This window comes from Coregonus lavaretus (genome assembly GCF_964263955.1).
Source record: "Coregonus lavaretus genome assembly, contig: SUPER_35_unloc_5, whole genome shotgun sequence".
Lineage (NCBI taxonomy): Eukaryota > Metazoa > Chordata > Actinopteri > Salmoniformes > Salmonidae > Coregonus > Coregonus lavaretus.
In genome coordinates this window covers 219,944-234,417 of record NW_028167177.1, presented here as the reverse complement: position 1 = coordinate 234,417, position 14,474 = coordinate 219,944, and the positions used below count along the sequence as shown (strand labels likewise).

Genomic DNA, 14,474 nt, shown 5'->3' with positions numbered 1-14,474 from the left:
GAATATCCCTTTGAGCATGGTGAAGTTATTAATTACACTTTGGATGGTGTATCAATACACCCAGTCACAACAAAGATACAGGCGTCCTTCCTAACTTAGTTGCCGGAGAGGAAGGAAACCGCTTAGGGATTTCACCATGAGGCCAGTGGTGACTTTAAAACAGTTACAGAGTTTAATGGCTGTGGTAGGAGAAAACTGAGGATGGCTCAAGAAAATTGTAGTTACTCCACAATACTAACCTAATTGACAGAGTGAAAATAAGGAAGACTCTACAGAATAACGATATTCCAAAACATGCATCCTGTTTGCAACAAGGCACTAAAGTAATACTGCAAAGAATGTGGTAAAGCAATTAACTTTTTTCCCTGAATATGAAGTGTTATGTTTGGGGCAAATCCAATACAACACATTACTGAGTACCAATAATGTGAAAATATTGTACAATCCAGGTGTGCAATGCTCTTTTGAGACTTACCCAGAAAGACTCACAGCTGTAATCACTGCCAAAGGTGATTCTAACATGTATTAACTCAGAATTGTGAATACATACAGTACCAGTCAAAAGTTTGGACACACCTACTCATTCCAGGGTTTTTCTTAATTTTTACTATTTTCTACATTGTAGAATAATAATGAAGACCTAAACTATGAAATAACACATATGGAATCATGTAGTAACCAAAAAAGTGTTAAACAAATCAAAATATATTTTATATTTGAGATTCTTCAAATAGCCACCCTTTGCCTCGATGACAGCTTTGCACACTCTTGGCATTCTCTCAAACAGCTTCACCTGGAATGCTTTTCCAACAGTCTTGAAGGAGTTCCCACATATGCTGAGCACTAGTTGGCTGCTTTTCCTTCACTCTGCCGTCCGACTCATCCCAAACCATCTCAATTGGGTTGAGGTCGGGGGATTCTGGATGCCAGGTCATCTGATGCAGCACTCCATCACTCTCCTTCTTGGTCAAATAGCCCTTACACAGCCTGGAGGTGTGTTGGGTCATTGTTCTGTTGAAAAACAAATGATAGTCCCACTAAGCCCAAACCAGATGGGATGGCGTATCACTGCATAATGCTGTGGTAGCCATGCTGGTTAAGTGTGCCTTGAATTCTAAATAAATCACAGACAGTGTCACCAGCAAAGCACCCCTACACCATAAAACCTCCTCCATGCTTCACGGTGGGAACTACATATGCGGAGATCATCCGTTCACCCACACCGCATTCACCCACACACTCTCACAAAGACACGGCGGTTGGAACCAAAAATCTCCAATTTGGACTCCAGACCAAAGGACACATTTCCACCGGTCTAATGTCCATTGCTCGTGTTTCTTGGCCCAAGCAGGTCTCTTCTTCTTATTGGTGTCCTTTAGTAGTGGTTTCTTTGCCGCAATTCGACCATGAAGGCCTGATTTACACAGTCCCCTCTGAACAGTTGATGTTGAGATGTGTCTGTGACTTGAACTCTTTTAAGCATTTATTTGGGCTGCAATTTCTGATGCTGGTAATGAACTTATCCTCTGGGTCTTCCTTTCCTGTGTCAGTCCTCATGAGAGCCTGTTTCATCATAGCGCTTGATGGTTTTTGCGACTGCACTTGAAGAAACTTTCAAAGTTCTTGAAATTGTCCGTATTGACTGACCTTCATGTCTTAAAGTAATAATGGACTGTATTTTCTCTTTGCTTATTTGAGCTGTTCTTGCCATAATATGGGCTTGGTCTTTTACCAAATAGGGCTATCTTCTGTATACCTTGTCATAACACAACTGATTGGCTCAAACGGATTAAGGAAAGAAATTCCACAAATTAACTTTTAAGAAGGCACACCTGTTAATTGAAATGCATTCCAGGTGACTACCTCATGAAGCTGGTTGAGAGAATGCCAAGAGTGTGCAAAGCTGTCATCAAGGCAAAGGGTGGCTATTTTAAGAATCTCAAATAGAAAATATATTTTGATTTGTTTAACACTTTTTTGGTTACTACATGATTCCATATACAGTGAGGGAAAAAGTATTTGATCCCCTGCTGATTTTGTACGTTTGCCCACTGACAAAGAAATAAGGTTTATTTGAACAGTGAGAGACAGAATAACAACAAAAAATCCAGAAAAACGCATGTCAAAAATGTTATAAATTGATTTGCATTTTAATGAGGGAAATAAGTATTTGACCCCTCTGCAAAACATGACTTAGTACTTGGTGGCAAAACCCTTGTTGGCAATCACAGAGGTCAGACGTTTCTTGTAGTTGGCCACCAGGTTTGCACACATCTCAGAAGGGATTTTGTCCCACTCCTCTTTGCAGATCTTCTCCAAGTCATTAAGGTTTTGAGGCTGACGTTTGGCAACTCGAACCTTCAGCTCCCTCCACAGATTTTCTATGGGATTAAGGTCTGGAGACTGGCTAGGCGACTCCAGGACCTTAATGTGCTTCTTCTTGAGCCACTCCTTTGTTGCCTTGGCCGTGTGTTTTGGGTCATTGTCATGCTGGAATACCTATCCACAACCCATTTTCAATGCCCTGGCTGAGGGAAGGAGGTTCTCACCCAAGATTTGATGGTACATGGCCACGTCCATCGTCCCTTTGATGCGGTGAAGTTGTCCTGTCCCCTTAGCAGAAAAACACCCCCAAAGCATAATGTTTCCACCTCCATGTTTGACGGTGGGGATGGTGTGCTTGGGGTCATAGGCAGCATTCCTCTTCCTCCAAACACGGCGAGTTGAGTTGATGCCAAAGAGCTCCATTTTGGTCTCATCTGACCACAACACTTTCACCCCGTTCTCCTCTGAATCATTCAGATGTTCATTGGCAAACTTCAGAAGGGCATGTATATGTGCTTTCTTAGCAGGGGGACCTTGCAGGCGCTGCAGAATTTCAGTCCTTCACGGCGTAGTGTGTTACCAATTGTTTTCTTGGTGACTATGGTCCCAGCTGCCTTGAGATCATTGACAAGATCCTCCCGTGTAGTTCTGGGCTGATTCCTCACCGTTCTCATGATCATTGCAACTCCACGAGGTGAGATCTTGCATGGAGCCCCAAGCTGAGGGAGATTGACAGTTCTTTTGTGTTTCTTCCATTTGCGAATAATCGCACCAACTGTTGTCACCTTCTCACCAAGCTGCTTGGCGATGGTCTTGTAGCCCATTCCAGCCTTGTGTAGGTCTACAATCTTGTCCCTGACATCCTTGGAGAGCTCTTTGGTCTTGGCCATGGTGGAGAGTTTGGAATCTGATTGATTGATTGCTTCTGTGGACAGGTGTCTTTTATACAGGTAACAAGCTGAGATTAGGAGCACTCCCTTTAAGAGTGTGCCCCTAATCTCAGCTCGTTACCTGTATAAAAGACACCTGGGAGCCAGACATCTTTCTGATTGAGAGGGGGTCAAATACTTATTTCCCTCATTAAAATGCAAATCAATTTATAACATTTTTGACATGCGTTTTTCTGTATTTTTTGGTTGTTATTCTGTCTCTCACTGTTCAAATAAACCTACCATTAAAATTATAGACTGATAATTTCTGTCAGTGGGCAAACGTACAAAATCAGCAGGGGATCAAATACTTTTTCCCCTCACTGTATGTTATTTCATAGTTTTACATTTTAGTCATTTTGCAGACGCTCTTATCCAGAGCGACTTACAGTTAGTGAGTGCATACATATTTTTTTTCATACTGGTCCCCCGTGGGAAACGAACCCACAACCCTGGCATTGCAAACGCCATGCTCTACCAACTGAGCTATACGGGACTAGTTTTGATGTCTTCACTATTATTCTACAATGTATAAAATAGTAAAAATAAAGAAAAACCCTTGAATGAGTAGGTGTGTCCAAACTTTTGACTGGTAGTGTGTGTAAATTAGATATCTGTATTTCATTTTCAAAAAATGTGCTAATATTTCTAAAAACATGTTTAGATGGGTGAGAGAAAAAAATATATTTAATCAATTTTGAATTCAGGCTGTAACACAACAAAATGTGGAATAGGTCAAGGGGTATGAATCATTTCTGAAGGCACTGTATTTCCAGCCTCCAAACAATGGTGAATGGAAAGAGACATCGGTTACACAAAACACCACAAAGTGTAATTACATTTTGGGGACTTTCATTAGGCCAGAATTTATACATCCACTGCTGTCCACGCGTGCCTCTGTTTCAGCAATTCCTCTCTGCCTTGGAAAAATGTCAGTGTTCTCATCTAACCACATTGCATTTTGGAGAATAAGTTAAACCACTCATTTTCAAGTCCATTCGCCAATTTTTCATGCCTTTGACATTCGGTTGCCTAATGAAAAATAAAGCTGTAATAGCCTACAGTTTTTTTAAACTTCTGTTTTAATTACTGTGATAGGCTCATGTTTTACCGGTACAGCATATCCCACTATATATTTTTTCGTCAGGACCGCCATACTTTCATCCTGATTACATGTCACTATACATGGGCCGTGTGCATTTTCTGTTGGTGTATTCTGAGGTAGCTCCTCTCTGAGAACCTCTTCCCGCAGTGAGTACAGGCAAACGGCCTCTCTCCCGTGTGGACCTTCAGGTGCATCTTCAGCTGGTCCTGGCGGGAGAACCTCTTCTCACACTGGGGGCAGCTGAAGGGTTTCTCCCCTGTGTGGACCATCTGGTGCCTCTTCAGGTGGTCCTGGCGGGAGAACCTCTTCTCACACTGGGTACAACTGAAGGGATTCTCCCCTGTGTGGACCCTCTGGTGGATCTCCACCTTCTGGAGGCACCTGAAGCCTTTGTTACAGAACATGCAGAAGAACCGTTTCTCTTTACTATTGCCTGATGTGGCTCCTCCTCCCCGAGCCTGGGGTCTATCCCTGTTGTTTGAGTTCAATACCTGATCGAAATGGACGCTGCCGTGTGAATCGGAAAGCCCCATCGACGTGAACACTGGGTCACAATCCTTGAACGTGTGTAAAGGAGAATTGGTTGTGACATTTAGATTAGTCTCTAAGCTTTCCCTGTAATCTAAGAAATCTCTGCCCTGTGAGTGTCTGTCTCCTAGGTGACTATCTGCATTCCATGTGGGAGGAGCATCGCCTTCCACTTTCACAGTCACCTCATCTATCACTATAACCTCCCCTTTCTCATCTAGGCACCCTTCAGAGTATACACTACTACTGTACCGGTTCCAGTTGCCCTTAGACAGATCAGTCTGTGTGTCTAAACCTAAGGGTATGTTGCCAGGGTCCATCTCTGTAGCGTAAGAACAAGATGGATCATCAACACCAGTGTCTAACACGTCACCATCTCCACGGGAATGAACCGTCCTCTGGCTATGATGAAATACCGTTAAGTTATCTGAGCCAGGAGCAGGAGGACAGCCCAGTCTCCCCAGCCCCAGTCTCTCTGGGTCTGATCTGTGGTCAGACCCTGTGTGTAAGAGCCGGTGTGTTACAGTTAAAGTATCGGTGTCCGTCTCTGACTTGAGGGCGGCATTTGGCATTCCACTGACCGGGATGCTGCATCGGGACCTGGCCTGGGGCGCAGTGGTGGTGGTGGTGACGTCCTTTGTGGCTACAGGGGGCGCCACTCCAGGCGCTGCTCCAGTCTGGATGTCTCTGCTGTGCCGTGGGTCCTCCTCTCCTTCAGTCCTCTCCTGCTTGACCCCAGGACCTGCAGCCTCTGCATCTACAGACTGACACAATAATAGAGGAGGTTATTATCGGTACAATGGTGGAATTGGATAACAATGTCGTAGGGAAGTCTCACAAACTCCCCTATGGCAGATAAATATTGATGTAAGCTAGTGAATAGCTGAGGGGAGCATTTCTGAAATTAACAGGCCACATTTGATATACTGTAATTTTTATGTTACACTATGACACTAACCTCTATCACGATAACATGCTGGGTTGAGGTTCCATTCCCCTCATCTATAGCTATGGGTTGGTCATCTCTCCACGCGTTGTGTCCCGCTGGCTTTACAACGTTCCTCTGGCCTCCAGTGAGATGTCCTTCACCTAAGAGAGTGATTGGGGGAAAGGAGTGGTTAAATGATGTACTGTCAATGCTCAGTGCTATATTGTACACTATTTACAGTCTACAATTGGCAAGAATGTAAGGTAACACTTCTCATAACTTGTTGATATACTATTTATTGACTGATTTATACTATTTATTGACTGATTATGTTCCATGCATCACATTATTATAAAAGTATGATAATAGGAAAATCAGTAAATCAAGAATCTGGTTAGAATATGATGTGTCTTTATGCAATAATAATTTGTTCTTAATTGGCCTGCCTGGTAAAATAAAAGTAAAATACAACAAATGTGCAAGATAGCTAAGTAATCAGGGGAAGTATGGCATACTATCAAAAACGGAGCAAGACCCAATTATATGTAACACTTCTAAATGCATGCGAAACGGGACGAGAGCCCCCGCAGCCTTGGCCTTCTGCAAAATGTACCTCTTGCCATTCCTCTGTATCGCTCTCGCATTGTCCTCTCCGCGCGGTCCCGTGCTACCTTCAGTTCGAGTAGCTGTAGTTTCCTCCTCAATGCTCTGTTTTCTTTCTGGCTTTGAGTTATTTCCAAACGAAACACTGCATAGTCGTCGTCTACGAGTTTACTGATCTCTGCCACGGCTGAATTCGCTAGTACCTCCATGATGGAGGCTATTTGAGTGTGAAAAACCATACAGTTAGCCATTGTTAGTTACAGTTAGCAGCTAGCTAGCGTTACCTAGATAACGTCAATCAACCAAGTCCTGTCTCCAACGCGAGTTAAAGACTACATGGGGTAAATATGTGATGCTGTGTAGTTAAATTAGACATATTTTGAATTCACTTGGTGTTAATAAACGTCAAAGTAACAACGATAAAAACGCTAACGTGGAAATTGTTCTTGGTCATTGCTTCCTTCCGTTTACACTGGAGAGAAAGGTTGTTATTGGTTGGCGTCATAGCGCAAATGGTGTGGCTAAATGAAAAGGAATGCGCGCTGTTCTTTGAAATACGGTACCAGAGATACTGGATATCATGACGAGATGCTTGTATCCCCGCCCTAACAATGGGATTCGTTGTCCACAGAGCGGAACGGCAGACTGTCAAGCTCCAGCCTAAACCTACGGAGACCCTTAGGGGTCTTGGTGGAGGAGAAAAAAACAGCCAGGCTAATCCCGTTCCACCTTCTTTTTTTCTTTCTTCTTATCTGCTTTTTTATCCATATCTCTGCTTTTTTATCAGTTCCCTCTCATTTTTTAAAATTTGTTCCGGCTGTTTAATTTCCTCTTATTTGATCTGTTCCCTCATTTTTAAAAAATCAATTCCCTCAGATGTTTTGTTCGGTTCCCCCTACTCCTTATGTAGGCTACCGTGATGGTCCCACTTGGCTGATAACATATTGCAGCCTTCATTTAATTATATTTAGTTAATGACATGCTTTAAATGGTGATGATCATTGACCATTCAATAGCTTATTTCCTGTGTCAGTGTTTTCATATGCCTACGAATCATAAGGGCAAGTAATAATAACGGGCGTGCGAAACCACTCAAGGTGCAAATATGGTGCAATGATGCATTCTCATCCCTAGGCAGGAATTCCGTCTGGCTCTGCTTCATCATGACCTTAGCTGATATATAATTATATTCTGAAGGAGTTGATTAGCTTCCTAGTCTTGCAATTAGCTAATTTCCAGGTAAACGTATTGTCATTGGAACAAAGCAAATAGCTATCAGTTTTAGTTATGAACATAGAGCCAGAGCCGCTTTAAACCATCTACCTGTGCCTTGTTGGCTATGTCGCACAAGATGTTCACCTGCCTAGCGCAGCGATGAGAGCGTATCATTGCACCTGTTAACGCCGAAGCCTCTTGGAAATTATGCACAACAGAGTTTTTCCTTATCTGGTTGGCTAAACCAGAGGTTCTCAAACCTGCCGGTTCATGTATTTGATCTATCCCAGAGCTAGCGCATCTAATTTAACTTGTCAATTTATCATCAAGCGCTTGATTAGGTGAATCAGTTGAAGTAGTTCAGTGCTAAAACAAAATTGTGAAACATCTGGGGGTCCCCGAGGAGAGGTTTGAGAACCACTGGGCTAACCTAACCAGGTAAAACTTCGGACCCTAGTTGGAGAGTAGTAATAAATCAGCTGTAAAACGGTTTTATATGGGCTATGATGGGACCAGATTGTTTCTAATCAGGTCATATGGTTAAAAAAAAGACATCTGAGATTGGACAACAGGGCTGAGTTTGCTTTAAGCAGGGTTGCATCATGTAGGCCTTTGCATCGGTAATTAAAAAGTTACTCACACAGTATGTCATCACTATTGTGTTGATTGATTAATTCCTGTCAATAATTTTGTATCAATAAGGTCTAGCTAGCCTAGCCACCCGAAGTTGGAATATAAACCAAACTTGATAACATATTTTCTCAACACAAATAAATAGGCCTATTTTAGGCTATAAATACATAGCTTAAGCTATAAATACATGACCGCTTCGTTTCCCCTGGCCAGAGGGGATCAGAGCCTATAGGCTTCTCTAGGCTACCTGCAGCTGTGGTTGTTATCAGCAGGCTACAGTTGATCAGACTGAAACACAGACTAATTGTGCACGAGTTGACACATCATGAAGCAAATCAGTCTTAACAGCAGTACTTAGTCCCTATTTTCAATGCTTTTCTGTCAATATTTTTTATCAAACCGAATCAAAAGTGTTGGGGCATATGCCACCTCACCACACGTTTGTCAGCGACCCTGCTGTGCTGATCTCTGGAAATAGGAAATCGCCACACAACGCTACAAATGAAGAAAAATATCATATGTTCTTATACTATCTCGAAATTTAGAGTTAATATCTTGACATTTTGAGACAGTATACATGTTTGTTTTTTTGGGTGGCGGGAATGGGCTTCCATACGTTTCTGCCTCGGATGAGTTATGCACAGTTGTTAACAACAAACACATGCAGGCGCGTGGCTGCACCATGTTTTACTGGACGTATATCGCCCTAACTTTATGCACAAGGGGTAAAATACTGGGTCGCGGGAATGAGAGGCGCGCAAAATAGACAACTGTTCATGTTGTCCAAGTGGAATGAACGTTCAGTTATGACTGCTAGTGAGGTTCCTCGCTTTTCAGGCGATTTAAATTACTTAGCCTAGTTGAGGGGTTTTACATGCCCGGTACCTATTATTTGCCCTTATGATTCGGAGGCATATGAAAACACTGAAACTTGAAATAGGCGATTGAATGGTCAGTGGTCATCACCATTTGAAGCATGTAATTAACACAATAGAATTACATTTAGGCTGTAATGTTTTCGGGCCAAGTGGGACCGTCATGGTAGCCTACATAATAATGCATGTTTTATGCCTAGATATAGGCTACACAAATACAAGGAGTCAGGAGTAGCTTATAAAAAAATAAAAAAAAGGAACTAATAAAAAAAAAATCAGAGGCAATATATAAAAAAAAAAAAATAGGCAATGGATAAAAAAACCCAGAGGGAACGGATTTGCCTGGCAGTTTTTTTCTCTCTCCACCATGACCACTAAGGGGCGCCATATATTCCTCTCTTTGGATGGTGGATACATCTCGCTATTTGAATACTTTTTTGAATATTCGATGAGGGGTGTTGACGTCAACCGCCTGGATTCAATAGACAGTGAGATGCTATGCTAGCCTCATGAATAGACCTTCTCGAATGTCAAGAGACAACTCCGATATAAAGTGTTTTTTCTCAAAGTTCCCATGATGTCACATGCATCACACTTACTGTATATGTAACCCATGCAATTTTAGACAACGTTTTCACAAAAACAAGACAGTCCCTAAATTATTTACAATAATTCTATGGATTGGGAGTTTGTTGGCAACCCCTAGAGTCTGAACATCTATTCTGTGCAAACTGGTTTTTGTACTCCCCTTTTGATTCGACAGCACCAGAGCCACCTGCCATCTTCTACAAACTACTTCGCCATCTACAGAGGCTCATCATCTTCAAACTCAACTCTAGACCTCGAAGCCAGTTCCACTTGCTTGTTTTTATTGTTTCCCTCTAATCAGAGACAGATTTAGACGTGTCACACCAGGTAGATCCAATTAATTATCAGGTAGAACAAAACCAGCAGACTCCGTACCTCGTAGGGTAAGAGTTGAATACCCCTGATCTACAGCATCCACAATCATCATCGTCGCCTCATCTCTATAGAGCAGGGATGGGCAACTCCAGTCCTCGGTGGCCTGATTGGCGTCAAACCTTTGCCTCAGCCCCAGCTAACACACCTGACTCCAATAATCAACTAATCATGATCTTCAGTTTAAAACGCAATTAGTTTAATCAGCTGTGTTTGCTAGGGATGGGGAAAATGTGTGACACCACTCTGACCCCCGAGGACTGGAGTTGCCCCATCCCTGCTATAGAGGGACAATTGACTGGTACATCGTGGTAGGAACTGAACTAAGATCATTGAGTGCACGCACATTTTATTTTTATTGGGTACCCAGTTTATTATATATTTTTATTTCTGTATTGGATAAAACTATTGTTGTGAATGAACAGTCATTGCGGTTGTGGCACTCTGTTGTTGTGCATTGATCTTTGAACATAAAAAAGAGAAAACAAACGATTGACAATAAATAAAGTCCAGTATTCTTTCTTTGTTTTTCCTTGTTTTATTAGATTACATTGCTTTAGATATACAGTACCAGTCAAAATTTTAGACACACCTACTCATTCAAGGGTTTTTCTTTATTTTTACTATTTTCTACATTGTAGAATAATAGTGAAGACATCAAAACCATGAAATAACACATGGAATCATGTAGTAACCCAAAAAGTGATAAAAAAAATCTATATTTTAGATTTTTCAAAGTAGCCACCCTTTGCATTGATGACAGCTTTGCACACTCTTCGCATTCTCTCAACCAGCTTCATGAGGTAGTCAACTGGAATGCATTTCCAACAGTCTTGAAGGAATTCCCACATATGCTGAGCACTTGTTGGCTGCTTTTCCTTCACTCTGCGGTCCAACTCATCCCAAACCATCTCAATTGGGTTGAGGTCAGGTGATTGTGGAGGCAAGGTCATCTGATGCAGCACTCCATCACTCTCGTTCTTGGTCAAATAGCCCTTACACAGCCTGGAGGTGTGTTTTGGGTCATTGTCCTGTTGAAAAACAAATGATAGTCCCACTAAGTGAAAACCAGATGGGATGGCGTATCGCTGCAGAATGCTGTGGTAGCCATGCTGGTTAAGTGTGCCTTGAATTCTAAATAAATCACTGACAGTGTCACCAGCAAAGCACCATCACACCTCCTCCTCCATGCTTCACGGTGGGAACCACACATGCGGAGATCATCCGTTCACCTACTCTGCGTCTCACAAAGACACGGCGGTTGGAACCAAAAATCTCACATTTGGACTCATCAGACCAAAGGACAGATTTCCACCGGTCTAATGTCCATTGCTCGTGTTTCTTGGCCCAAGCAAGTCTCTTCTTATTGGTGTCCTTTAGTAGTGGTTTCTTTGCAGCAATTTGACCGTGTCTCCTCTGAACAGTTGTAGTTGAGATGTGTCTGTTACTTGAACTCTGTGAACCATTTATTTGGGCTGCAATCTGAGGTGCAGTTATTCTAATGAATTTATCCTCTGCAGCAGAGGTACCTCTGGGTCTTCCTTTCCTGTGGAAGTCCTCATGAGAGCGAGTTTCATCATAGTGCTAATTGTTTTTTGCGACTGCACTTGAAGAAACTTCTTGACAAGTTCTTGACATTTTCTGGATTGACTGACCTTCATGTCTTAAAGTAATGATGGTCTGTCGTTTCTCTTTGCTTATTTGATCTGTTCTTGCCATAATATTGGTATTTTATCAAATAGGGCTATATTCTGTATTCTAACCCTACCATGTCACATTCAAAATTCCACAAATTAACTTTTAACAAGGCACACCTGTTAATTGAAATGCATTCCAGGTGACTACCTCATGAAGCTGGTTGAGAGAATGCCAAGAGTGTGCAAAGTTGTCATCAAGGCAAAGGGTGGCTACTTTGAAGAATCTCAAATATATTTTGATTTGTTTAACACTTTTTTGGTTACTACATGATTCCATATGTGTTATTTCATAGTATTGATGTCTTCACTATTATTCTACAATGTAGATAATAGTAAAAATAAAGAAAAACCCTGGAATGAGTAGGTGTGTCCAAACCTTTGACTGGTACTGTAGATAGATGTAGACTTTTTAGGCTTACAGTGCCTTCAGAAAATATTCACACCTCTTGACTTTTTCCACATTTTGTTGTGTTACAGCCTGAATTTAAAACTGACTAAATTTAGATTTTTTGTCACAGGCCTACACACAATTACAAATTCATTAGAATCTGAAATGTCCAGAGTCAATAAGTATTCAACCCCTTTGTTATGGCAAGCCAAAATAAGTTCAGGAGTAAAAATGTGCTTAACAAGTCACATAATAAGTTGCATGGACTCACTAAGTGTTTAACATGATTTTTGAATGACTACCTAATTTCTGTACCCCACACATACAGATAATTGTAAGGTCCCTCAGTTGAGCAGTGAATTTAAAACACAGATTCAACCACAAAGACCAGGGGGGTTTTCCAATGCCTCGCAAAGAAGGGCACCTATTGGTAGATGGGTAAAAAAATGATAATTTAAAAAAGCAGACATTGAATATCCCTTTGGGCATAGTGAAGTTATTCATTACACCTTGGATGGTGTATCAATACGTCCAGTCTCTACAAAGATACAGGCATCTTTCCTAACTCAGTCGCCGGAGAGGAAGGAAACCACTCAGGGATTTCACCATGAGGCCAATGGTGACTTTAAAACAGTTACAGAGTTTAATGGCTGTGATAGGAGAAAACTTAGGATGGATCAACAACATTGTAATTATGCCACAATACTAAGCTAATTGGCATAGTGAAAAGAAGGCTGCCTGTACAGAATAAAAAAAACATGCATCCTGTTTGCAACAAAGCACTAAAGTAATACTGCAAAAAATGTGGCAAAGCAATTCACTTTTTGTCCTGAATACAGTGTTATGTTTGGGGCAAATCCAATACAACACATTACTGAGTACCACTCTCCATATTTTCAAGCATAGTGGTGACTGCATCATGTTATAGATAGATTTATTTGATCATTTAAAACACAATACAACCACACGTGGATAACGCATTTAAAATCATCGAAGATGACACAAAAAAGTTTGAAAACGTATTTCCATTGTGGTCCTCTTAAATAAATGGCTCAAACAATTTACAAACATAACATGTAGGCCTACACAGCAGACCTAGCCTACTAGGAATACTTGGGTTACAGATAATAATGAATAAAAAAAATGTGTATAGTGCTTTTCAAAGAATCTCAAAGTGTATAAAAAGTCAAACAAACAAAACATTTAAATGATCGAGATTGAAAGCCTCAGGCAGTTTGGGCTGTAGGGTCAGTGGAAAGGCAGTGGAGGGGGGGCATCGATGGGACAGCCAAGATGAAACAAAGACAGTCTGAAAAAACAGGCCCGGAGCTCTTCAACAGCCCACCACACCTGCTTCTCTGAATGGTCAGTCACTCCATTGGAGCCCCTTCTCTGGTACTGGTCCTCCGTTGCCAGGAATGTAGCACCCACCTGGGTGATGCCACAGCTGCTGAAAAGCGCACAAAAAGCCACCACATCTAAGCAGTGGTTGGTTAGGAGCATTCCCTGAACTTCCTCTGGACACAGCTTGCGGTCCTTGTTGTAATACTTCCAAACAGATTAAACAAAAACCACATTATTTGAATCGAAACAGCCAGCTGGCTAGCTAGCTATCAAGCCAAAATACTTTATCCCGATCTTGCAACTCAGAGTCAAGACCACAGGATATATTGATCAAACCCTAGAGCAGCCCAAAACCAAAATAAATATAAAAATGCAACAAAAAACAGTTATGTACAAATATGTACAATATTTACAGAACTCTCCGCCTAGGCTTATGGGTATGCTTGTCATCGTTAAGGACTGGGGAGTTTATCAGGATAAATATTTTTTAAAAATAGTTAAGCACCTGGAAAATTGTTGTCTAGCAATGATCAACAACCAATTTGACAGAGCTTGAAGAATTTTGAGAATAATAAAATCGGCAAATGTTGCACAATCCAGGTGTGGGAAGCTCTTAGAGACCCATAAAGACTCACAGCTATAGTCGTTGCCAAAGGTGATTCTAGCATGTATTGACTCAGGGGGTTGAATACTTATCTAACAAAGAGAGTGTGATATTTTTTTAAACAAACGTTAGAAGAAGAAAAAATCCACTTTGACATTAGAGTATTTTGTGTAGATCATTGACAAAAAATGTTTTATCCCACTTTGTAACACAACAAAATATGGAAAAGCAAAAAAATAAAAAATAAAATAAATTATAATCCCATTTTCTAACACAACAAAATGTGGAAAAAGCCAAGGGGTGTGAATACTTTCTGAAGGCACTGTATATGTGCCTTATA

General features: G+C 41.3%; 1 protein-coding gene across 1 annotated transcript; it reads right to left on the bottom strand.

The window, feature by feature from the left end:
- Positions 1 to 3,924: 3,924 nt before the first annotated feature.
- LOC311110403 (uncharacterized protein) lies at positions 3,925 to 6,892 on the bottom strand. Its single transcript, XM_084188951.1, has 3 exons — positions 6,429 to 6,892; positions 5,846 to 5,976; positions 3,925 to 5,651 (listed from the first exon to the last, which is right to left on the bottom strand). The coding sequence occupies exons 1-3, from the start codon at positions 6,667 to 6,669 to the stop codon at positions 4,434 to 4,436; spliced, it is 1,590 nt and encodes a 529-aa protein (XP_084045077.1). The 5' UTR covers positions 6,670 to 6,892; the 3' UTR covers positions 3,925 to 4,433.
- Between the last annotated feature and the right edge of the window lie 7,582 nt (positions 6,893 to 14,474).

Coding starts and splice junctions, on each gene's coding strand:
- LOC311110403 (XM_084188951.1), bottom strand. CDS start 6,669: ATGGCTAACTGTATGGTTTTTCACACTCAAATAGCCTCCATCATGGAG. Junction 5,977..6,428: donor ATACAGAGGAATGGCAAGAG/GTACATTTTGCA, acceptor TCACTCTCTTAG/GTGAAGGACATCTCACTGGA. Junction 5,652..5,845: donor AGCATGTTATCGTGATAGAG/GTTAGTGTCATA, acceptor TTATTGTGTCAG/TCTGTAGATGCAGAGGCTGC.